The sequence below is a fragment of the Sander lucioperca genome, chromosome 4 (assembly GCF_008315115.2).
Source record: "Sander lucioperca isolate FBNREF2018 chromosome 4, SLUC_FBN_1.2, whole genome shotgun sequence".
In the NCBI taxonomy this organism is placed as follows: Eukaryota; Metazoa; Chordata; class Actinopteri; order Perciformes; family Percidae; genus Sander; species Sander lucioperca.
In genome coordinates this window covers 13952928-13979597 of record NC_050176.1, presented here as the reverse complement: position 1 = coordinate 13979597, position 26670 = coordinate 13952928, and the positions used below count along the sequence as shown (strand labels likewise).

The 26670-nt window shown below is 42.7% G+C and overlaps 1 protein-coding gene across 1 annotated transcript in view; it reads right to left on the bottom strand.

Moving 5' to 3' along the window:
- LOC116042843 (xylosyltransferase 1-like) overlaps positions 1 to 26670 on the bottom strand; it is a 79036-nt gene that overhangs the window by 28265 nt on the left and 24101 nt on the right. Inside the window, exons 2-4 of the mRNA XM_031289245.2 lie at positions 7028 to 7619; positions 2093 to 2265; positions 1684 to 1886 (exon numbers count right to left, since the gene is read on the bottom strand). Coding sequence (XP_031145105.1) covers positions 1684 to 1886; positions 2093 to 2265; positions 7028 to 7619 — 968 coding nt within the window. The remainder of the gene's footprint in view (positions 1 to 1683; positions 1887 to 2092; positions 2266 to 7027; positions 7620 to 26670) is intronic.

The following is a 26670-nucleotide window of genomic DNA, read 5'->3' as shown; positions in this document are numbered from 1 at the left end:
GCTATTGGACAATCCGACGCGCGGCTCTGATGAAGCACACTGGCAGCTTAACATATTTGCAGTCTGGCAGTAGCGAGGCATCTGCTTATTCCAACATCTTTTTCTGTGCTGTAGTGTGCTATTGTAAGTCCATAATGATAATGTAATGCTGAGCTGTTTATTTCTGAGGAAGAATGCTTCTTTCATCCTGATCCCATTCCCAAAAAAATCAGAAAGGATTATCAGCGACAAAACAGCTGAATGGGTTTCACTTTCTTGCTTGAGGACACTCGAGTAGCACGAATGCTCCCTTTCGCAGGGGCTTGAACCCAGGTCTGCCACTTAAAAGGACCACATTTATGTTCAACTCAGTAAATATACAGTGCACAGACTTGGTCAAATCCAAGCTGTGGTTACAAATGCACTTGCTAAGCACAGATACAAGGGTCCCATTTACATATTTACATATTGCATGGATCCAAAACATGCAGTTCCCTCTTTTTCCCGTACCCTAACTGCTTATTCTCGCTCCCTCGTCACTCCCTGTCATTTCTGCCTCTCGGCTCCCTCTTTCGCTCCATCAATCGTTTCGTTTCCCAAGAGATGGGGCTTAAAACCTCCACTGTCAGCCTTTTTCTCAACAACATCACCCTCATGTGCAAATGAAAAGCCAAAAGACGGGAAGGAAACAGTGTCTCGGTGCATGCACTCGCAAATACCTTTAATCATGCACTGACAGACTGACAGACAGGCGTACAGACAGGATAAATATGCACGCAGATAGGTGCAGAGACACACTAGACTGCAAGACAGGCATGCACACACTGCAGCAGAAACACAGACACAGACAAACAGACAGGGACAGCATGTCAGCAGCGTTCATTGATATGGTGAAAAAAAAATCCAACAAGACTGAGCCCGTCTGTGAACAAAATCCCCATTTGCCGCATCTTAGCTCCAGCTGTGGAGACATCAGATCCAGCTTCATTTTACCCAGTGGCCATTACAGCTTGTCTAAACTCAACTGGTGGACATCTGGCTGCGCAAAAGAGATAACTCTCTCCTTAATAGGAGGATTTTAATTGGCTGCTGCAGAGCTACATCAAAAACCCAGCAGACCCTGAACTTCCAGAAGGACTATAAACTCACATAAAAAAAGTACAAGTCACAAAATATATCCTCCAACAGGCTATTTCCATGACTTCATGTCCAGTTCACGTAGACATTGTGGCTTTGGACTGGAGAGATGACTTTCGGACCATACAGTACACAACAGGCCTGGAAAGTCAATAGGTATTGACTCTGGGCAATTAAATTGTAATCAGTTCACCATGTAACCCATTCAATTGAGTGCAAGCAAGAAAGCAGGGACTTGGAAGAGAAGGTATGAATGAATAGTGTTTGACAAAAGCAGAGGTTCTACTTCATTGATCTGTGTGGTTTGGATTGACTCTTTATTCAAAGCTCACAATTAACCGCAGGAACCCAGACCAGTGTGTATTGAATTTCTTCCATATCGGCTGAGAGCGGTCTACTATTGTTGTGCACGGCTGGTGACTGCCTTTGCCACCTATACTACTGTAGAGGCTTGCCCCTATACCTCACTTCATTTTCTTACAGGGAAATTACCTGACTGCCTTCCCCTCAGGTCTCCCCTTCTACCCTATACTGAACTCCCCTTTCTGTGAGATCAATCTGTGTTACCTGATGGGGTAGTCGGCAGCACTGAGGTTGATGAAGAAATCCCAGCTCCAGTCCCTCATGGCAAGCAGGTCAGCCATACTGCGAAGATACATGGTCAGCAGACTGGCACCACCCCAGATGGTGGCCATGCGCCAGGGTGTCACCCTCACATTCGGATACTGGGCAGCAATGGCGTGCACCTGCCTATGCAGGTAGTTAGAGCGCTGAAACAAAGCAAATGATCACACACGCTGATTAATATTGTGTCTGATGCCAAGAGATTACATTTTACAAGTTAATGTAATTGAAAAACAAAGAAAATTGAAATATTCTAACCAATCTTCCTTTGATAAAATGGTGGATTTAAAAGGCCTTGACTGCTTTCACATTAAAAGGTGCATCATGTTTGTTTTGGCTCTCCGTGGCTTACCTGATCAACATGTATGTAGTAGTAGTGCGAGGTGTGGTAGATGGCTTTAAAGAGGCGTTGAAACTGGCGAGAGGCTCGTCCATGGACCACCAGGACAAACACTATTCTGACTGGTTTTGATGGAAAGCTCTCCGCAGAGTCCTCATCCCACTGGACATTAGCATTGGCTTTACCTGTGAGGCCCAAAAACAACAATATCTATATTAATGTAATGGTACCAGAGAATATATATCTTGTGTTAACTACATCTAATTTACACAACATTGCGTGGATTCTTCATCAGTAATATAACCAGGGGTTTGCATGTTTGATTGCCAAATGTTGTTATTTATTTGATAATCTATGAGAGGCTGCACAGACAGCGCTATTAGTCACTATATAATGGGGAGCACCTATAAATATCTTCTAAGGACAAGGAAAGCAAATGCTTAATGGATATAGTTATTGATGACTGTTAAATGTTATTCTTTCATTCATTAAACAATAAACGGAAATAGCTAAACAACAAGGCTGCTAGGCAACATGTTAAGTAGCAGTTGGAGTGGTACTGTATGATTAGCATATTCATAATAATTAACTGTTATGTCCCAAGTGAACATTTAGTAGGTATTTTACATTGTCTCTAAGTTTGCCACGGTCTTAGTCTATATCCACAATGTTCTACTTCCGGGATTGCTCCGGTGCCGCCCGAAATTCTGCCTTCTTGTGGAGCTTAGCGCCGCCCATGACGATTGTGATTGGCTTAAAGAAATGCCAATAACCCAGAGCACGTTTATCTCCCATCCCGGAATCATGTGTGGACTAACCAGACCCTCCTCCGCAGCAATTTGGAGGAAGGTCTGGCAATGCGAGACTACCACAGTCTGAACTGAGGGAGTACCTGTTTTATAAACTACCAATTAACATAGCTCTGTTTAAGATATACAACACTATAATACAGCCACTATTCCTTGAAAAGTGCTGTGAAGGACAGAGGTGGTTGTATAATAATATAATACTTCCCTTTGCTCTTCACTGTGTCATCTAAATAAATCAGATGTTCTCAGGTGGCCACATTGGTCAGTATTATGCAGAAGGGAAGAAAGCCATGCTACAACTAAGATATCAATACATAAATGAATAAATAAGAACAAAAAGGCAAACAGCTACCTCAGCCCTGCTGTGGAACAGAAAAGCATAACCACAAAACCATGACTCCCTCATCCATTTTCTTATGTGATTGAATAGGAACTATGACAATTTCAACCAGACACTACACACACTGTAACTACTATCCTCATTCAGACAGGAATCCTATAAGCAAAATCCTCTGGGGCTTTCAGGGTAGAGCATGGTTTGACAATGTGCCATCATTCCTCTCAGGCAAAACTCCCAGAAGATGCCTTGAATTTCACACAAATGACAACAATAAGCATGCATGCAAACACCGCCCCGGTTGCGCCCTGCCAAGCCACTATCAAATTAAACAATTCCAACAATCTCTGGTGAGCCATTGGTAAACTCACATTGCTTCATTGTGTGGTTTTGTACCACCCTTAACCACTTAAAAACAGACACTTGCACTTCAGACCTAAAAAAAAAAACTTTCTCAAAGCAGTTCTGCACCATCAAATCCCGCAACATAAAACCGTTTGTTTTATAATCCTCAGTTATTACAGCACATGTGCACATGCATCTTATGAGCCATGTTTGTTCACAGAACATGCCTTAAGGAGATTAATGACTATAATTTGGGACTCCAGTTCCCAAGAGCTTGTCTGTGCTGAAGAACTAGAGGAAGATGGGGGAATACTGAGGTGGGAGCTGTTTATTTCCCTGAGGTGACGTTTCCAAAAAAATTACCCGCCCGGCTCCTCTCCTAGTCTGGCCCTAAGGGTCCTGTAATTACTCGACATTTAAAGGCAAGCGTCCAACATGTCTTCTCTTGATGAGTCGACAGGGACGGGCTAAGAAGCCAGGCTCCTCCCGTTCAACTAATCTCTTTCATTCAAATTTAAGGGCAGGTGTCCAACATGGCTTTGTTTAAAGGCTGACCACAAGGTTGTGGTTAATGACACGCTCCCTTGGCTCCGATTGGCCCACATTAGCCCAAATGTGCTGTGACTCCTGTCAGTCACTCATACTTATTTCTCTCTCTCTCTCTCTCTCTCTCTCTCTCTCTCTCTCGCTCTCTCTCTCTCTCGCTCTCTCTCCATGTGTGTGGATGCGTGTGTGACAGCTCAGGGGGGAAATCTGCTGTGGGCCGTATCAGATTGAATGGTAATTGGTGGCCAGCTAAGAAGGTTCACTGGTTTGCTTTGCACGGATAATTGGCCAGTCGCTTCACAAAGCACTTTGAGATTGTGTGCTATGCTAGCTAGCTGAACTAATGAGCACTGCTGTGTGTGTGTGTGTGTGTGTGTGTGTGTGTGTGTGTGTGTGTGTGTGTGTGTGTGTGTGTGTGTGTGAGAGAGAACCTAAATTTTACTGTCAGTTTTGTTGAGCATGAGTTTATCTGCAGAAGAGCTTCATCTGTAGTATTTTTTAACAGACTTTGCACCTGAAGACACCGCAGGCCTTTTTCCAAAAGAAAAAAAAAAGAAGCAGCTCCTCTTGAACTCATCACTCTTCATCATCCTTCCCATTGCCATCAATCTTTTAAACTGCTTTTACCTCATCTGCTATCACCCTACTCTCTTCCTCCATCATATTGTGTAACTTAGGGCTCTTACCCACCCTCCATCTTAACACACTCATATGAGAGGTTAGAACAAGAGCTGAGCTTTATCCCAAAGGGCTTGTACCAAATTGCATTTGAAAATGTCTCGGGGATAGCGTCTGCTCCCTCAAGCCATCCACAGAGGCAGAAGACATATAAATCATATCGGCAGATATTTGGCCACTTGGGGGCAGAGCAAATACAACACTGAACACAACACTGACATATTATCATATATTAGGTTGATATGGTGTACTTGTTAGCAGCCTATTTACACATCCAGCAGGCTAACCAGCTAACAACATGTTATGCAAACTAGCATGTTGCTATCATGCTGATCAACCCACCAAGTAACAACCAAACAATCATCCTCAGCTACCTTAGCAAGCAACAATCATATCACCAGCTAACAACATCAGCTAACAAGATGCTAGTCGACAATAACCTGTTGAGCGCAGTTTTTGGCTCTTTATCTGCTAAATGCTGCACTATAAAAAAAGCTTTAGAGCTCATAGAGCTGAGGGGATTTTCAGAGTTGGTTGCTATTTCTCTTTGGGTTTGTAACTACGAGCAACTGCGTTCACATTACACATAATTATTTGATGCATTGTTATTGATCATAGCAGCTTACATATGACGATATGATGATAGGAATATACAAATCCTTTTCAGTACAAGGCCATTAGGTTGAAGCTACATAGGGACAAAGTCACTGCAAGCTACCCCTGCTAGAGCAATGCGGCCCAATTATATCATTATTAGCCAAGTTAGCATATGAATGGCAAAGAGATTGAACATGGTCCTCCTGTATTCAATGATGCTAATATTACCAGAGCTATCACAATTGCTAATCTAGCCAAGGCCTCAAGGACAGCATACCGATCAAATCAAATTGGACAATTTTCTGCTAACAAGGTTAGGACGTGAATTGGGATGGGGGAACAGAGGAGGGAAGAGAAAGAGAGATAACACATTGGCAGGCAGCAGGCAGGCAGACGGAGAGCAAGAAAAAAGTGATTTAATTTAGCTGTCGTGTTGTTACAGCCCAGCCATCAGGGGAAAGCCCTTTTCAATTTCTTTGTCTCCTTTGATCAAACTGTCAGTTTGAGTGGGATAGTGAGTTGCTGTGTGAGATGACAGGAGCTTAGGCCTAGACAAACGATACTCATGCTCTTGGGAAGGAGAATGTACAAAAGTTGCTAAGTCACAGTGCCTCCTCGAGTTCTAATAACACGAGCGAGGGCCGGGAAGGTATCTGACTAGAACAGGCAGGATGTATAAAAGCTTTCTCCTCCTCCCATGCTGTCCACACTGCATTCAGTGCACTCCCATGAGTGTAAATGCATGTGTGTGTATGTGCTGTTCACTTCAACATAGTTGCTGATGCGTGCTGCCCACTGATGGCGGCAGCCACAACAGATTATTATAGAATCCACAACCAGACTGCAGATGTCCGTAAAAAGAAAAAAAAAATGAAAAGCCCAATGTGTGTTTGTGTGCGTCTGTTTGACAAAAAGAAAAGAAAACGTGTGTTCTGTGGCCAGATTGACAAGACAAATGAAAATTGGAAACCAATTTGGAGAGAATACAAGCAGCATCCCCATTTTCTCCAACAATTTACTTCACCAATTACCTAGGCCTATATGTCGGCAACAAAGACATTTCTTGCCTTTGACGAGAATTGTAATTACGAGAAGAGGAAATATTATACCATGTACTAAAGCCTGACTGGTCAGATGACACTCTTTATACTTATACTCTTTATACTTTTTTTGCTATGAAAAAAGGCTTGAATAACAGACAAACTATATGTGAAAACGACATTGACAACCTCTCAGCATTATTTCCAGTTGTGTTTTCTGTGTATCTTGTACTTTAGTAAGTCTGCTAGAATGATCAACTCAAGCTAAAAACTCTATTAGATTATTGATCTCCTGATACTGAATCTATTTGTGAAGTGATTTGAGATGAATAATTGTCTAAGGAGTGCTGCAGTAAGGAGCTCTTAAAGGGGCTGTACTCAAAATACTAAAGGAAATTGGGCTAGGATTGCCTCCACACAGCTCTCACAGACTGTTCCCTAACTCGTGAAATACCAACATTATGTCATGGCCCTCTTTGTCTGATATCGACGCATAAGGCGGAAAACACAAGTAAAGCAAACTCAGTAGGGACAAGGTGACTGATGGTCACAAATTTCCGTGCATCGATCAAATGAATCACAATGATGGACTTACCCTCGAGGGGGCAGTAGCGAGTGACCTTCTCAGGCATTAACTGCCCTTCCTTGTGTCTGCAGTACACCTCAGCGATCTGTTGCCGGCACTCCTTGCTCTTGGCTCTGGAAAGAGCTGAAATAGCTTCCTTCCCACTGATCTCACACTTGGGTGGCTGGTCATAGGTCACCTCCAGTGGCGCTGCAGTTGCCTGCTTCTTGTGCGGGTGCTGATGTCTGTGCTGTGACTGGGCCTGCTGGGCCTGTGAGGCACGGTAGTGTTGGTGCGACACTCCCGCGACGCCCTGATCGCCTGGGTAGGAGGCATTGTTGCCGACTGCCAGTGGCTGGTGGCCTACAGGCAGCACTTCGTTTGAGCTGCGGCCCAGACTCGGGGAGTTGTCCCGCCAGGCCTGCTGCTGGGCGTGGGCCTTCTCCTGCAGATTCTCCCGCTGCTGCTGCTTGCTGGTGGTGGCCCCTACAGACTGCCGGTGTGGCTGTGAGCGTGCACCAAAGTTACTATTGTCTATGTTCTCAAAGTCTTTGGGCACAGAGTTCTCGTTGTTGCTGTCCACTCTATTTTTCTCCTTTGGCCGGTGCGAGTAATATCCATCCTGTATGAAAAAAAAGAGGGAACAGAAGGAGGAAGACAAGGGAAGCGTTGGGTAAGTGGTGGGGAGTGAGAAAAAGAGGAGGAGGGAAAACACACACAAGAAAAACAAGATCAGAATTGAGTGAGCGCCGTGCATATCAAATGTCGGATTAACAATCAACGTGGCATGTATGAGTGGGCAGCGCTGCATTGAACCGCGAGGCATGAAATGAAGTAGCAAGGTATTGAGTGCGAGGACTACAAGGTGCGACCTAACTGGAGGTGATGCAGGGCCGAGGGCTCTGCCGCTCCGTGCAATCATCAGATTAGCCCTGGTTTCAATTAAATTCTCCCTCAAATGGGCCCAGTACTCCGTAAACAGATTACCAAGAAGGGATAAAGGGCCAGAATATAACTGTGAGTTTGTGTGGGTGTTTTGTGTTTATGGGCGCATGTGCATGCATGTGTACAATTCCTTTTTCAGTGGAGCCACATGAGAATGTGAAGAAATTGTAGTAGTGTGGCATGTGACTGGAAAGGCTTCACTTGTCAGCGCCGTGCATCTGCATATGTGAGATAGTGTGTGTGTGTGTGTGTGTGTGTGTGTGTGTGTGTGTGTGTGTGTGTGTGTGTGTGTGTGTGTGTGTGTGTGTGTGTGTGTGTAAATGTCTGAATGTACAATTTCCCTATCTTTCCAGCAGAATAGGCTTAAAGCGAAGGAAGGGGCACAGGGGAGAGCAGAAAGAGGGAAAAGGGTAATGAGTGAAAGTGGGGAATGCAAGGCGGTGGAGCGCTGACACGAGGCACGAGTTCTGCTCCCAGTAAGCGCTGGCTTGTTCCAGTGAAATGTGCCACGATGCATCAAACGGAAAAGTAGGAAAGCTGCCTGGCTGCCACACCACTGTTGCACACCTTGCTTGACACACAAAAGGAAGAGGAGGAGGGGGAAAAGTGAGGGGGAACGGAACTACAAACAGCAGCCGAGAAAAGATAGAGCTCATAACAACAGGGATCCCTGATGTGTTTCTCCATTTACAAGACACAGAAAAGAGGAAGGAAAAAGGGTGAGGGAGAGCTAAGTGCAATGTGAGGTATGTGAGACAGAATGGAAGCAGGAGAGGTGACAGACACATGGGAAGCAAGTGAGATGCTATTGTGAGCCAGACGCTCAGCATAGAAATGTTTCTCCATCCCTAAAGCCAGGTCTGTTATCAGCCCATCAACCTTCCCTCTCTGCCAACACCTTGTACCAGCACAATTACATAGGTGACTGGATGACACACTTTCACACTCAAAGAGACAGGCGGGGGATGATATTTTAGAAGTGAAACAAGGACCAGAAAACAGGATGAAAAACAGAGGACACAAAACAATATTGTCATTGTCAGCTCCTTTTAAGCTGCTTCCTTGGCAGAGGTCTGATACCTTTATGCTTATGGCTCTCCTCTCCTCTCTGACTATTCTTGATTCTTTGCTTCCCCCCTCTCCTTCCCTTCACACTTCTCTTCACACATCCCAATTCTGCTCTGCTCACCTTTCATCCCTTCTGCTCCACATCTCGCTCCCCTTCCGTCATCATCTGCTGCCTATTTCATGTCTCTTGCACCTCCTTTTCTCCCTCCCCTCCCCTCGCTTTCTCTCGCCTTTATTCTCAACTTGCCTCCTGCCTGTCAAAACCTCTCCCTTCCTTTCCTTTCTTCACCCTGCCTAGTTTAAACAGACCATGTTGTCTGATTAGCAGAACCTGCTAATCCTGCGTGTAACAGCTGCTTAGGCCAGTGATCACCTAAAAAGAAATCCCTACTTGCCGAGTTTCAAAGGGAATGTGTAAGGGGGCTAATCCATGCAGTGCAAGTCACTGGATGTTTGCAGAGGTAAAATGAGTCTGTGTGCTTTCAGTCTGCTTTATGTGTGTACAGTGAATGCTTGATGTGGCTTTTTTCCCCAAAGTGTTCATGTGTGTGTGTGTGTGTGTGTGTGTGTGTGTGTGTGTGTGTGTGTGTGTGTTTAAGGGAGGGAGAGAGCAAGTAAAGTAGAGGCAGCATGTGTTTGCCCTAGAGAAACGGATAGCCTACTCTTGCTTTGAGTCCCACTGCGAGAGACATGAAAAGATGAGGGACACAGTTAAATTGGAAAAATTCCCAAGCGAGCAAATGTTTAAAACAACAGCGGCTGAATGTTCCTCAACCCATCTTGATGAAACAAATCTACTTTGCTTATAGCACATAGATACTAAATGTTAGCCGATGAAGCATTGTCTATATTCTCTTATCACTTAAATCATAAAAATCAGCAAAATATACAAAATCTTTACAAAGGTATGCTAAGCCCAAGTTTACCCACATCTCCACAGCGTCTGTCGGTACTGTATATAGCAAAGAAAGGGATGATACAGGGCTGCATCAAATTATTATTTTAGGATCAATTAATCTATTGTTTTTTAGTAATCATTTAGTCTTAATAAGATCAGAAAACGTCCATCACAATTTCACACAACTGCATTTACTGCTGTATTTTTTAAGTGGAGGCGTCCCACCTCACCTATTTTTTTTTTTAGAAAATGTAATATTAGGAATATTATAAGGAATAGTCTGACATTATGGTCAATACAATTCTTCACTTTCTTGCTGGGAGTTATACAAGAAGATAGATATCAATCTTATATCCGTGCAGTAAATATGAATGTGGAACAAGGCGATTGTTAGCTTAGCTTAACAGACTGGAAACAGGAAAACAGCTAGCTTGGTGCTGTCCAAAGGTAACAAAATCTGTTTGTTTAAACCATAGACTATAAATAAAGTATATATATATATATATATATACTAGTATATAAAGTTGGACGGCGTGTTTACACTTTCTCCCACTGTACAAAAGTGAAGCCGAAATATCCCTGATACGGGTGCTGCTATCTTGTTATTTTTGACTCTGCGCAGTAGTGCTTGGGAAGTAGAGCCGCGGTATCTAAGCCCCACCCATACACCCGCCTGACCAATCGCGAATCAATCACATAGTATGTATCTTGTCATCCAACTCTTGGCAAGAGGCATTTCCTAAAATGTCTAACTATTCCTTCAAGCTACAGGGAAAACAAGCAAGCAGTGGCTCTACATCACACACCAAAGGCCATGTATTTATTAGGTAAGATGTTTTAATCCTTAAACTAAACTGATAACGTGACAAGATACATCTGATTCAGCTCAGCGGGTGGCACTGATTAATTGCTCGTCATATGTTCACTTGCAGTAACTAATCTTGTTGTTTTTGCAACAAACAGCCCAATTATTCACAATCAGGTGATCTGTTGTCATACCAACCCTCCAAAACCCAAAGATATTTAATTCACAATCACGTAAGACAGACAAAAGCAGCAAATCGTCACATTTGATAAGCTGGAACCAGCAAATGTTTGGTATTTTTGCTTGATAAATGAGTCATCAACAACTACTTGAAAACTAAAATGAATCTAGAATTTGAGCAACTGATTGACTGAATTTTAGCAATAGATTGCTGTGTTTTAAACTACTTCTTTGAATGCATCCCAGCTGGATATATTCTGTTGGGGGAAAAAAAAGCAAAGAGCATCACACAAATGTTGATTTGTTCCAAATTAATTGAGATAAGAGTTGAGGTTAGCCCCCATGTGGCCCTGAAGTGGAAATGAGTCGTATTTGTAAACTGGCACTAAGGAGATTCCTCTGGATAAACAATCTTCACACTGTGCTCCCTCTCCCCCTCCTCCTGTGAGAAAAGGACTCCAGTAGCTGTGTTGCTCTTTAATCTCAGGGACCGGGCTCTAAGCAGGAAGCGGTGAGGCACAGAATTAATAGTAGTGCCGAACATTGAAGATAGGAGCTGCGGTGGACTGCAGATGGAGCTGGGAACTGGGGGTAGCTATCGATTGTTACAGGGGATACGTTTTCTACTCCCTGGGAGTGTCGAGGAGGCCATGCCAGGATAGCAGTCACACACACACACACCTTCGTCCCTGAGCTCTGCTGAGGAGTGAGGAGGGGGTAAACGTTAATATCATCCATCACTGGTAGGTACATTTAGAGAGAGGTCTGTGGGGCTGAGACTTTCAGCAGACCCTCCGGGAATGGTTTAGTCTTTTTCTCAATACAGAGCTGGCCCTTTCCACTTTCCCCCCATTTCCTCTGCCACAGGGGGAAATATTTCACCTGTCTTTTTTTTCTCTCTTTCCCTCTCTCCCTTTCTCTTCATTCCCCCCAGCCTCCTGTGCAGAGAGAGAGAGAGAGAGAGAGAAAGAGAGAGAGAGAAAAAAAACCACATATCTCTCTCTTAGCACCTGTCCAGCTTTACCCTTCTTCTCCTCCCTTGGCCCACGAATCTTCCCTTGCTCTAGCAAGGAAAGCAGTTCATCTGCTCCGCCCCCTCCCCTCCTCCCTAATGCCATCATTTGCTGTTGCAGTCTCATGGTAGATTTGAGGGAGAGCAAGGTAGCAGCACATATCAGTTTCACCCCACCCTCCCAGCCCGCTCCCTTTAAACGACATCATTCCTACGGGGCCGAGCTGAGATAAGCTACTGCGTGTGCCAGCAGTGCGCACTCCGTCAACACAAGCTGGTGTACGGACAGCCATGCAACATAAACATACGTAAGTTTATTATTATTAAGAAGGTGGGTGTTGAGTCACCTCAGCAGCGTGCAGGCCAGCTTCTTCTACGACCTGCCTGCCATGTGGCTAACAAGCTCAGATTAATTACCTGGACTGAATCCCTGATACTCTAAGCAAGATGTGGCGTCTGGCACGACACGGGAGACGGATACGCTGACAGACCTAGTTCACAGCTGCTCTAGCACCTTAGGACACCTCACGGAGATATGAGCCAGGGTAGAGTGGGGACGACCTAAATGCTTAGTGACTTCTTAAAAGTCTTACTTACCATAGCTTATCAGCTGTGGTGTCTGGGGGCGAGAGCAGCTGCTCTTTTCTGCTTTTTTAGATGTACAATTTAGGTATCAAACACTATGCAGAAAGATTTACAAAATAAGAAGGCAAAGAAGACTGAGCTTCAATTCAGTTCAATAACAAATGGCATACAGTAAAGGGTTTCAAAAGGTCTAAACTTTACCTGACAAAAACAATCAAGTTGGAAACAGGGTGAAGAAATACAGAAATGAGTTACGGAGATGTATTTTTTGATTCTGTAAGAGATGTTGTGCTTGGGTTCACTTTCTAGGGTAGAGTTGCTGCTACTGCTCTCTTTTTTTCCCCCTTCCTTTTGTCAATCCCTTCAATCCCCTTCTTCCCCAACAGCTAAAACTGGAGGAATGCTGGTCACATGAAATGTAAGTGTGTGTGCACATGATTAGCGGCAGCTCCGAATGAACCGTTTGGGTTTGGTATGCACAGAAGCCATTTGCCCTGTGACAAGCCCAAGAGCAAAAGTGGTGAAAAGGATGTGTGTCTTTCTGTGTGCGTGTGTGTAAAAGTGCTACAAACACCTAGAGAAAACAGACATCGAGAACTAGGGGTGTCACGATACCAAAAATTCAGTAGTCAGTGCCAATACCAGTAAAATAACACGATTCTCAATGCCGATTTCGATACCATGGTAAAAAAAAGGATTTTCTAAGATTCCATGTACTTTAACTTGAAACATGAACTTCTTTATTAAAATATTTGAAAAATATCAAAATGTCATAACAAGACATACAAAACATGTGCAATAGAGCATAGAACAACATAATAAAGTGCAATTAATGGTCATAGTGCAACAACTAGTGTCCCCAGACATATTCCAGACGTCTTTTCAAAAGGTACTGTGCAAAAACAACAACAGTGTTTCTAACAGTTGCGTGACCAGAGACATTACAAACCCTGGGTAAATATTGGAGATGTATTTGAAAGATGGAGATAGCTAGAGCCCAAAAGGATGCCGAGTTGGCTAATTTCCTCCTGAACAGGTAGCTAAGCATTAGCTTCAGGCTAATTTATCACGGCTACAAGGGATGGGCATTTTATGTCATTTCAACATTTGTGTACTCACATTGAATTATATAGCTAGAGTACCCGAGTTGGTTACTCGCAAAAACAATTGAGAAACAGCCAGTAAAGTGATCCCGACAGGTCCTGGCTAACCGTGGCTAACGCCGCCATGCTAACCCTGCTAACGGCTAACGGCTAACGTTACCGGAGAACCAGGCAAGCGGGCCACGGCTGTTTGTAGCCTGTTCAGTGGCCGTAGCCGACAAGGGTGAGTTATTTTAAGCCAAGAGAGGGAGGCTGTAAATCGGAAAAAGAGGACCGTGACTTTGCAGTGAACATGCCGTTGTTAAGGTCGGGTAGAGTTGACTCCATAGACAGTATATAAGAATGGACCAACAGATCCCGTTGCTCTGGACGAAGACCAGTGAAGGCCATTAGAAGCACTTTTCTGGTGATGGTTGAGCGTTACTGCGCAGCCTCCAACTAAGAGAGAACGACATAAATGTGCCGTGAGCAACCTGTCTGAAAGTTGTAAGTCTTCTGGTAGCTGTGCCAAGAGAAATCTCAATCATTCCGAATCTTGCAGAGACGGAGAGTGTAGGTATATGTAAGGAGATAACATGGGCACAGGCTAATTATTGCTAACTAAAATGCTAGTTAACATTAGTAATTACACTTAAACAGCTAATGTGAGACGAAACTGCCTGCGCGCTTCTCCTGTACTATACGGTAATTCCTCTACTATGCGACAGTAAGTCACGTGGTTATGACACAATCGTTAGCCTATTTTTACAAAAACGTCTGCTACGGAGCCATAACGTGATGTACAAGGTAATGGAGCCTTTTATACATTGTCGTGTTTCTTTAGAAATAAACAATGGACAAATAGAGTCTTTAAACGCTTCAGATGTAAAGTTATTCGCTGTCAAAGTGGCGCCAAAATTAATGGCAGTCAATGGAATGCTAACGGGAGGTGATGGCTTGGTAGCATGAAAATGGCGGCATAGGAGGTTCGCGGTCCGAGGAGAAGCTTACCCCCTTGGTTGACTCTCGTTATGTACCGATAAAGATATGTACCGGAAGTGCCACTTGTTCGTGACCTCATCTTCTGAATATATCGACTGCAACACTCTGAAGTGTATACTGCCCCCATCAGTTCCGGAAGAGGCGCAGCACCGATGCTGCTAACACTGGCATCGTTGCTAATGGTGCCTACGGTGCTTCAAAAAAATGGGCATCGTCTGTGTTTTGTCATTTTAGAACCGGAAGGTACCGCAAGTATCAGTTCTCGTGACATCCCTATTAAGAACCTCTGAAAACTACTTAACGGCTTTACATTTACGGTAAATACATCTTTAAAAAGGATTCATAATCTGAAAAGGCAAGCAAAAATATGAACAAAATGCCTCTCCTCTAAGAATCTTTTTAAACAGACAAATTATTGCAAACGGCTTCTTACGGTTGAAACCACTCAACAAAGATCTAAGTCTTCCAGAGACAGTGATCCCGGAGTTGAGACTCGTGGGCATTCCAGAGGGCAGAGGTCGCTTCACGAGCTGCTGTTGAATTTCCACTTCTTTCGGATATTCTTGTATTGTAATTATATGGCTTCGCTGACTATATTTGCGTGCATGGATTTCAACTGGGCAAGGACACAAAAAAACCCAGACCTCTGCACTCATAACCACAGACACTAAGGAGATATATGGAGTTCCTCTTCCTCAAACAAATAACCTTTTTAAACACAGCAGAGCTCTGCATGAAAAACTCCACACAATATGAAGAAATGTATCAACTGTGGGGGATTCTCTAAAAAATACTTCCCTCACAATATGTTTGCATGCAATTGCAATACTTTTGGGATCTCTTACGATAGTTGTTTTCCCCCCCAGAGCCGTGCTTAATGGACAACCCGCTCTACCTCATGAGCCACAGCCGCCCCAAGATAACAACTAGATACAAAAGTCTAATTTCCTATTTATAAAACATCATATTCACAGGCTAATAACAAAGTACTTTTTACACTATAACATGTTAACCTGGAGCTAAATGGAAATTCAAATTAACATAACCCTGGATTATGAATTTATATTTAATGTTGGGCTAATAGTAAACAATAAAGTGGATATGTCCAGCCTGCTGTAGTGCTGTCTAATGTGGCTTTTTCACAGGAGACATTTTTATAACGTCATAAAAACACAGGTGTAAATAATAAAGTGCTGGCTCTCTGTCACACTTTACTGGGTCGCCTGAATAGAACGGAGCCAATGCTTCCTGAACTATCAACAGCTAGCATTACCCAGCTAGCCAAAGCTGACATAATCCTATGTGTGCTAAGCAAGCGCTATCAATGATAATGTGACGATAACTACAAAACTAACAGCTGGTGTAGTGTTTTCTTTTTTATCTAGTTACAAAGAAGTTTCTCTAACCTGCAACAGTGGAAATTGTCTAACCAACCAGTGGACAATTTCTAAAATGTTACACAGTGTATTGTCTTAAATAAACTAGCAGCTATTCATGCTAACATTTGCAAATTATACTCCAACTCCTCCTCTAGAATATTCTTTATTGTTTTACAGAGAAATGTAAACTGAAATCTTCGTTCTATCATTAAAGAAAACAGGACAGATTCGTTCCTTAGATGCCATGTAATGATATTACATTGAAAATTAAACACACTTCTCTCGAAATACTGTTAAAAAATGTTGTTAACAGTTCAAATGTTTAGTTTGACCTGTAGGAAGTCCATAATTGGCAGGGTTCACATCACAACATTTATGATAGATTTAGGTAAGTAGGCAGTTATAAATAGTCTCCTAAATGTAGTTGTTTGTTAGGTTGTCTTTAGCAACATTAGTGGGATAGAGTGGGTGGACATTGGGCCTCATTCATCAATATCTTCCTAAGTTTTCTCTTAAATTTGTTCTTAAGAAAGTCCCTAAGAAAAGTCTATGTCTGATTCATGACGTGTTCTTAAACAGCAGAATTGTTCGCAGGTGTGTTTGTACAATGATGAATCCCAATGTCTTCATAAATTGAAAGCTCGTGCCCGTTGCTCCTATTTAGCATAGGTAAACGCCCCATTAAATCCCATAAAAGGGCATGAGATGGCAGGGCCGTGTCTTGTGCACACTTAGAGAAATGTCCAAAAGATGTGGCAAAGACTGTGGAGGCCTCAACTCCAAAAGAAAGAAAAACTAATTCTGAAATGGAGGTACTTCTGCAAGAAGTTAACGAAAAACAAGACATCATTAGTAGCGTCAGCAGTGCATACTAAGCAGCAAATAAAACCGATGCATGGAATGCAGTTACTCATGCAGTGAACGCTGTATCTGGAGAAGGGCGCAGAACCGTTGAAGTAGCAAAGAAATGGTTTGATCTGAAATCTGAGGCAATTTTTTTTTTATTTCAAAACATAGAAGATACTCGGCGTATAAATAGCGTGATCAATCACTTATTATTGCATGGCAGGGTTCCCCGTTAACATAATTGATGTGAATTGAAGGCAAAGCAAGGCAAGTTTATTTATATAGGCCTAGCACAATTCATACACAATGGCAATTCAAAGTGCTTTACAAATGAGCAGTAGTGTGTATTTATTAAAACAAACAAACGTATAATTATGTGTAAAATAATGAAAATAATTAGTTACAAAATGGAGAGAAATGTTAAATTTTAACAGTTTTACAGTATAGCTACTTGTTTTGCGCAAACATGTCAGCTCTAAATTGTGTGTAAGAGTGCCCTTGAGTGTGCGTAGATTCTGTTCTTACCTAAGAACAAATCCCAAATAAGAAAACATTGGTGAATGCCAGAATCTTCGTGAAAACTGCGTAAGTGGGGTTTAAGAACATTAAACACACACATTTGTTCCTAAGAACGTTTGGTGAATGAGGCCCATTGTGTCTGGTTGTGAGTGCAGGTCACCTGAACATATCTGATCAGGGTCAGACACAGTTCTGACTTTAAAATAAAAGGATTTCAATCCAGAAACCTCACTGGTTACAGTCTAAGATTTGCAACTATATACACTTCCCACAATACAGTGATGAAATACTTCTCTCTAACCTCATTACTACTGTAGTCCATGTCCTTTTGTGGAGTATACAGTGGAATGTTATATGCCCACTCACTCCTGCAAAACCATCCTCTTTCCTGGTCTTTTATTCTCAAAACCACTTCCTGCCTCTGCCCTCCTCTGCCTCCCCGCTGGGTGAACCCTGGGAGTGACAACAGGAATCTAAATCATACGGCTTACATACAGTATATTAGGTCTATATCTCCCAAGGGCATGAAAGCCTGTTAACAAGCCATGAGAAGATACTGGCAATTCTCCTACTGTGTCCCTTTAACCCTTTCCCCTCCCGATACCAGCCTCTTATTTTCCTCTGTGAATAAACCCCAGAACTTTACATCTCCAGCTTTGAATGGGGCCCATCAAGCGATTTCTGAGCCATATCTCACAAGGGCATGAAAAAGCCCCCCCCACGTCTCGTCTCTGCACACCTCCCTGTTCAGCCATGAAATGACACCCCTATTTAATCAATTGTGAATCATGAAATTTTGCACAAGAGACCCCTTTTATTTGCACTTGACAGTGATTGAACTGCACAGCCATGCAATTCCATTCACCACGGCGATGAGAAGAAAAGAGTGGAGGAGGGGCTGTGCACTGTGCATTGTGTGTTTGTTTGAGAGATGAAGGTGATTTCCCTGTGACATCATGGGCCCCTGCTCAATGGCACTGCAACAGAGGGTCCTTCTGTGCATTGAAGCCACGTGGTCATGCAGCATAGTGGGATCCTACAGCTGATCTATAAGGGTGCAACGTAGGTGTCTGTGTGTGTGTGTGTGTGTGTGTGTGTGTGTGTGTGTGTGTGTGTGTGCCACAGACAAACAGCCCTTCTCACAAACATTTTATAGAGGCCCCCAAAAGACCATGGGTCAAGAATAACAGAGAAAGAGAAGAAAAATGGGTTTTGAGAGAGAAATTCTAAGTGGAGAAGGGTGGAGGAGACAGAAGTAAGATAAAGCCTGAGAGAAAAAGGAGAAAAGTGGATAAGAGGAGAAACAATACAGAGAGAGAGAAAAAGAGAGAGAGAGAGGTGGGGTAAGAGACCCCTGACTGGAAAGGCCCCCATTCCCGTTTCTTTCTTTTGCATGAATGGGCTGGTGGGAACGAATTGAATATGTGTGATGTAAGGTCTGCAGTGAGTGTGTCAGGGAACATAGCTGAGATTCCAGGCATCTGTGTGACATGTTGTGACCTCACCCGATGCAGAGGTCAGAGTGAGCCAGCTTCTTTATGTCATGGCAGGACAGAAATGACAAGCTCTGGATTTATGCAAGATCCATTCATTCTCTGTGTCATTCTTGTACAGGATGAGGAGGCTGTGTGTGTGTGTGTGTGTGTGTGTGTGTGTGTGTGTGTGTGTGTGTGTGTGTGTGTGTGTGTGTGTTTCTGTCATGTGCCTGGGTTTGAGTAAAGCATGCTAATGATGTGCAAATATATCACAGCGGCGTGAGCTTTTGGTATCACTTCCACAATGCAACCACAAATTCTCCCGGCAGGACAAGCCTCCAGAAGCACATTATTGTGTAACACAAATAATATGGAGAAGTGAAAAGATTATTCCCTGATCACCAGCTCGACTGAAAACTATTTCACATAACTATTTTCCTATTATCTAAGTAGTTTAAGCTATTATTGTTATTATAGGTCCCATATTATGCTCATTTTCAGGTTCATACTTGTATTTTGGGTTTCTACTAAAACCTGTTTACACGCTTTTTAAACATTTTTCCCATACTGTCTGTCTGAATATTACTGTATTCACCCTCAGTATGTAATTTTGTGCAGACATTCATGGTCTCCAGAGGATGAATCCTACTGACTGTTATGAGATATTCTAATTACTCACATAAAACAGTTGAAACATTACATCCTTATTGGTAAGTAAAGTCCAGGGGATTGCTTTAATTTGTTTTAAGTATTACCTATTACGTCTCTGCTGTCATGGGAATGAATAGAAGGCACCTGTTAATTACATTTATTAATTGTGTTTTGGTTTCCTGGTTGGTCTGGTGACTCAGATACACAACATACGCCTTAACATGGATTCAGATGAGGCTCATGTCTTGTCACACATCAGCTTTCTTTCTCTCATCCGTATGCAGAGTCAAACAGAATTCAGCTCTGGAAAAAAACACCTGAATGCATCAGGCCCAGGCAATAACAAGAGGCATTTTTCTAGGAACACAGTTTTTGCCAATTACATAAATGGTCAGTGACCTGTGTCATTCTAATAATACAAAGAACACATGTACTATGCACCGAGGTTAGGACCCTATCTGCTCTGTTTACACCTGCAGAGGAAATTAATTTCTGTGCGCTGATAGACTGATGTTCGGGCGAAAAACAAGATGAAAAAGATGGTGAAAAGGCACAATGTTTATCAGCTGAGACATTGAATGTGTAGACTTGAGCTTTTCATATGAGCCCAACTGCACAGAAGAACTGCAGGTTACTCAGAGAGCTACAGACTAGAAAGAGTTCAAGTTCTGTTCTTGATGTACTTGAAAGCACTTAAGATAAAAGGTAAGCCATGCTCAGTGAAGTAAACAGTGAAACAGAGGTCTGTTCTGTTTTTTTTTTTTTTTTACCTTTGCTGGCCACATATCTCACCAACAGTGTTGGCTATCTGTGGAATCTGAGGTTTTCTGTTGCACGACTAAAACAACCTTTGAACGTATATGTTCCACCCAAGCAAGGCTATTTTGCAGAGGCGCCATTGCTCCGTGCGACGATTGTGATTGGTTTAAAAGAATGCCAATAAACCAGAGCAAGTTTTTCTCCCATCCTGGAATGCTGTGTGGACTCGCCAGACCATCCTCCGCAGTGCTGTAGAGGAAGGTCTGGCAATGCTAGACTACTCTTTAATCAGCTCAGCTCTATCAAAGGTGCATCTAAACAAATCCTCCTCATCCACACGTCCCATGTAGAAATAGAAAAAGAGACATTGTGGTTTGATGAGCAGCCCTACAATTTTGGATGCGTTTACTGACCATCCAGCAGCTAGTTTAGCTTCTGCAGAAGTCCTGAACTCAGCTGCTTGGTTCACACACCCTCCATTTCTGAATTGCGGCATAATTGTGGCCAACGTTAGCAAGCCGGCCAAAAACACACAACATATGAATAAGACAACTTTAGCATTCAGCTCAACAGAACTGTATAGTGTTTAGCCATCATTTAAATAAGGGTGACAGCATGGTAGCATTCTCAGGTTAAAGTAAAAGCACCAGAGCCAGTCATATACAGTACAGAGGTGTCAAGCAAGCATTATGCATGATGCATTACAGTGTAACTGAGGACCCCATAGGTCTCCAATTATTTCCAGAGGGGATATTTTGAATTTGGTCACAGTCTTATGAACACTTCTTCTGTCAGACAAAAACTGTTCAGGAATCAGCAGTAGCCCGTGGAGACAGTTGTTGGTTGGGGGTACAAATCTGTCAGGGTGCAAAGCAAATGTTTACTGAAGCAGAAATACACAAAAAATGTCAATGGACTGTTTTTATATAGCGCTTTTCTAGTCTTAAATTTTGCATAGTACAGGAAGCAGTGACACGCTATGGCCGAGGCTGTCGTACAAGGTGCCACCTGCTCATCAGACACAGACATTTACACTCCAATGGCACAGCATCGGGGACAACTCCAGTTCAGTGTCTTGCCCAAGGACACTTCGACATGGGACTGCATGGCCAGGGATCGATCCCCCAACCTTCCGATTGGCAGGAGACTGCTCTACCACTGAGCCACACTCCTATAACAAGCCATGGTTTCAGAAAAACGTAGTTGATAACTTTCTAAAGTCATAAAAGTCTACAGATCTTATCTATGTGATGGAATGACAGGGAGATAAAGATCAGAGGAAAACAGGGAAAGCAGGGGGAGAGTGGAGAAAGTGAAGGTGAGGAGTTAAGCACCTAAGCTAGCAATAACGAGTGAAGAGACGGCTGATACGATCTTTTGGTCTGACACCCAGATCATTAAAGCAGCTAAATGATTGAAGGCCTCCTGTCCAGCACAGCACATCCTGAGACAGAAAGGAGATTTTAGACCTTAAGCTGTTTTCATAGTTTTAAGGACAAATAGGTCCAAAGAATCAACAGTCTATTTACTGGAAGAAAATGCAATCGTCTTTTGCAACAAAACAAGTCTTTAGTCTCTGTTTGACAGAATGAGTTTCTCTATTACAATAAGTACAGCAACTGTGTTTATCAAAAGAGCTATTGATTCATTCTAATCCCGTTTTGAATGATACTGCCAGAACTTTCCGTGCTTGATCCCAGTATTAATTTTGGCACCAGTTACCTACAGCTTTTTTTTTTTTTTGGCTATGATAACTGTTGTCCTAATCAAAGCAATAGATTTCTGTGGATCAAGTTATTTGATGATCATTTGGACACTGCAATGGTCACAATGACAATGTATGACTAGATTCCCAACCACTGCATTACTTAATCTTTTGTCTGACCGAAAAGACAGGCCAATAAGGCTTTTCTCAATTTTAGTGGCTATTAAATGTAATGCTTTTATTCAAATGTATTGAAAATAATGCAGGTGAGTGATAATTCAAAAGTGCAAACCAACATTACATCATCATAACATCATCGACAAAGAGAGAAAGAGATGAAGAAGTGGAACTGTTCAAAATCTGTAAAGCTTTTATTCAAACACAGATGTCTGAAACAGTAGCTATCTGTGGCAAATTAATATTAAAGTCACTATGAGATCATTAATGATTTCAGACTACTGTAAGGCTTTAGGCACAGCACTAATTTAATTAAAGTCAGAATGCTAACATGCTTACAATGACAATGCTAACATGATAATGTTTAGCAGGTATATTGTTTACCACATTCACCATCTTAGTTTAGCATGTTAACATTTGGCAAGCGGCAGTAGCTCAGTCTGTAGAGACTTGGCTTGGGAACCGGAGAAGCCACAGAACGACACATCCTTGCTGCCGCCACCCTGCTGTTAACTCACTATTCAGACACAAAGTCACATCAGAGCTGCTTCTCCTCTCTCATTCTATCATGACTCTTAATCTCCTGGCAGTGGCTTCTTTCAAATGTCAAACCCTGACTGGACAAAGTGGATTGTCTTCATTAACCTGTGGTTCAAATGTTAATTCTTAACTCCTTCTTGACCAGGACTACAAGCCCTATCAAGCCCTGAGGGTTATCTACAATACCAGCTCGGGGGAGAATTTGCAGGGGTAGAGATCATGAAAGGTGGGGGATATTGACAATGGAAATGTGCTGTTTTCTAAGATAAAAAATGGACAGGACAGCAAAGACTAACATAATGTAGTCATGCTGCCTTTTCACCATAGCATGTGATTTTGCTTGTCATCACCAAAAACCTACTTCTACTAAACTTTGTGAATATAAAAATATATTTAAACAATCATTCACAAGCAAACATCAAATTCTCCAGCATTTACAGCTAACCAGCTGAACTGCTGAGGTGCTAGAAGACAATAAGCACCATGTGTTTTTCTTCTCATTGTTGACTTTCCAACTCTAATCCCACCTCAGAGCAGCGTTAAGTCTCTCTAAAATCCCACCAAACCTTTTAACCCAGACATCACAAGACATTTGTTGCCAGCGGGGCTACCGGACCCGGCCACACCCAAAACAAGTCACAACACAATCTGGTCAAATTACAATGTTCACGTCCCCCATTTCTACCCTTAAAGTAAAGGGCACCTTAATACCCACCACGCCCTCCCCCCATTCACCACCTAGCTGGCCCAGAAACCCAGAGCTGAGCAGGGAGACACATCAGCAACATTTTTGGCTTTCATTTCCTTCTCCGCAGCGGGGGGTGCACAGGGACATGCCAGGGCCCCGGCTCAGATTGAAAGAGAAAAACATGGAGGTAGACAGGGAGTCTCTTTTGCAGCCAAAAATGTCTGTAATTTGTCTACAGACAGAGGAAAGAGGAGACAAAGAAAGGCCTACAGACACCCCTCATTCAGCACATTAAAGAGTAACTACCATTTTTTTCAACCCCATTTTCCCATGCATTTATGTCTAATAGATGTGACCAAAAATCTTTGAATTTGGTCCAGTATTGAGCGAGATCGCAATGACGGGCCGCCGCGAACCGAGCTACAATGGAACCTAATGGGGCAATTGTGGAGTCTTGCTTTTTGTCCAATAAAAGTGATTTTTTTTGCTACTGACAGGCTCAGATTATTACTAAAAGTGTCTGACAACATTATCGATCTCAGGACGTGATTTTATTTTGAAGACAGTGGTGTAAAGAGTTGAGCGCGACACGAGAAAAAGGCATTCAGGTAGTCTGCTGTTTCAGAGTAGGCTACAGAAATTATAGGCTCCTGATATCTAAAATATTTTCAATGTAATGGCTCAATATTTGTGGTTGTATTTATGTATGGACAGTGTGGATGAGGTCGATCCTGAGATTGATAATGTTGTCAGACACTTTTAGTAACAATCTGAGCCTGGCAGTACCAACAACATCACTTTAATTGGACAAAAATCAAGGCTCCACAATTGCCCCATTAGGTTACATTGTAGCTTGGTTCGCGCCGGATCGTCATTGCGATCTCACTCAATACTGGACCAAATTCAAAGTCTATTAGACATAAATGCATGGGGAAATGGGGCCCAGGTTGAAAAAAAACGGTAGTTACCCTTTAATGCGCTTGTGTGTTTGTACTCACGTGCGTGTGTGTGTGTGTGTGTGTGTGTGTGTGTGTGTGTGTGTGTGTGTAATTAGCAGCGCTGCCTTACAGCTCCCTTGCTTGGCTGCAGGGTTACTGGACAACAGGATTCCTTCTCCTCCTCCTTCACCTCCTTCATCGCCTCCAACTTCCATCTCTTGGCTGCAGATGTTGGATTTGGCACGATGACAGACCAACACAGTAGTGGACAGATGTTAACACACACATGCACACACAGATGGATATGTGATGTAAAACTGCACTGAATGTAATACGCTGCTCACAAAATCACTCACGGAGGAGACACATTCAATCTCTTTACTGTCTCTCCTCCAGTGGTGCCTGCTGGCCTTATATGGCCTCTACACACCCACAATATGCTAACTGCTGGAAGAGAGCTGTAATTTGTAAATGATTTAACCTTTTAATAGAGAAAAGATGAGGTTGGCTACAGTTGAATACCTCTGGATGTGAAGCCAGAGAAGAAAAATAAGGATTGGAGCTGTGATTTAGATATCATTTAATTGTACTGTCCAATTATCTGTGCGGTCCATGTACTGAATGTGATTTGTCTGTTGTTTGTCTGTGTGTGTCTGTGCACTTGTTGGTGGATTCTTACTTGAGGATGGATGTGTGTGCCTGCAAGTGTGTGTGTGTGGTCTTCAAAATAAGCTGGTGCCAAGGCTTAGCTGATAGGCTAATTAAGCTCACCACAGGGAATAAACGTTTCCTCTCTGCCTGCCATTTGTCACACCTGGCACGGAAATGTCACTAGGAAAAGACACACACACACACACACACACACACACACACACACACACACACAGGCCGCAGAAGACACACAGTGGGAAAGTGCTGAGGCGACAGAGCTAATGTGTGAAAGAAAGTGAAAGCAAAAAGAAAGAAGAAAAAGAGATGGAAGAGGGAAGAGAAAGGAGAGGAAAGGGGCCACAGAAACAGCAGAACAGAAAAAGATGCAGGGTGTTGGAGGGAGAGACATTTTTTTCGGAGGTTTGCCAGACAACAGCATTCTGTTGAGCCTCACTAGTTACGTTTTCATTACAAAGAAATCTCTACGCTAAATAAAATGTATATATCAAGTATCAAGTTGTATGCTTCCTTCAACTACTGTTGAATTGAATATATTCAGGAGGGCATCACAAGATTACATAATTAATTGAGCACCAGTAACTTTTGACATGCAACCAAGGCCCCTGTCTGGACTCGGCGCAGGCGAGTCGCAGTACACCCTTGAATTAACACCCCATACTTCTTATTCAGATACTGCAACGTCAAGGTGTAATACAAAAATCTGTTCCTACCTACCTACCTCTGTCTACTTTTTTCATGTTTTCTCTCCTTCAATATGACAACTTTTCCATCATCAGCAAGCCTAACTCATACTGTTTTTTCAGTTGATTGGTTCAGATTTATCTTAATACAATACATGTACTTACATGCCAAATATAGCTACATTAAAAGCGCTTATGGTTCTCTCTGTACTGGCTGTGAATTGATCTCTTACAGTTCCACTACAAAATCCAAAGTCCTTGTCTGGTGTAAAAACGCATTCTGAAGTTCAGCTGAAGTTAATTTGAGGCTTCAGCAGTCTGAATTAGCCAAATAAAGTGGTTTTAGTATGAACTTCTCTCTTTGTGTTTCCACATACAGTGTGTTCTTGCTGAGCTGCGGTGGAGGGATATTTTCTCTATGTAGGTTTGTTGCCTGGATACAACACGGCGTAATCCCAGTCATGTCCTGCCTCCTGCACGCCATACCCTCTACCCAGGAGCCACCCCTTGTCTAAACCAGAGGATTTCCAGTAAGTGAGAACACGTCTGAGACAGAAAAATCTCTTGTTGTTTCTACATGTATAAAAGGTACACTTCGGTCTATGTCTTCGGACATCTGATTTGTGGGACAATGTCCGGAGTTCATGTGTGAAAATGGCTTAGGAGTCTACACCCATGCTAGCAGCTCTGTGAGACTGTACTTTCAAATAAATGCTAACATCAGCATACTAGCATGCTCATATTAACAATGCTAACATGTTTTCACCTGCCCAGGGACTACAAATGGAAATTAGCTAGTAATCTAGTTGCTAATTAGCTAAATCTGATACGAAGGATCTTTTTTCTTTTTTTTTAAGATTAATGTATTTTTGTACATTATTCCCGATATAAATATATTTAATAATCTAAACTAAACTGATGTTTATCAGGTACAGTGTTTATCATGTTCACCATCTTAGCTTATCGTGTTAGCATGGTGACGTTAGCTAATAGGCAATAAACAGAAGCCATGCCAAGCTATGGCAAAACAATCAGAGCCTATGTTTTTAATGGGCAAATTTACAAAG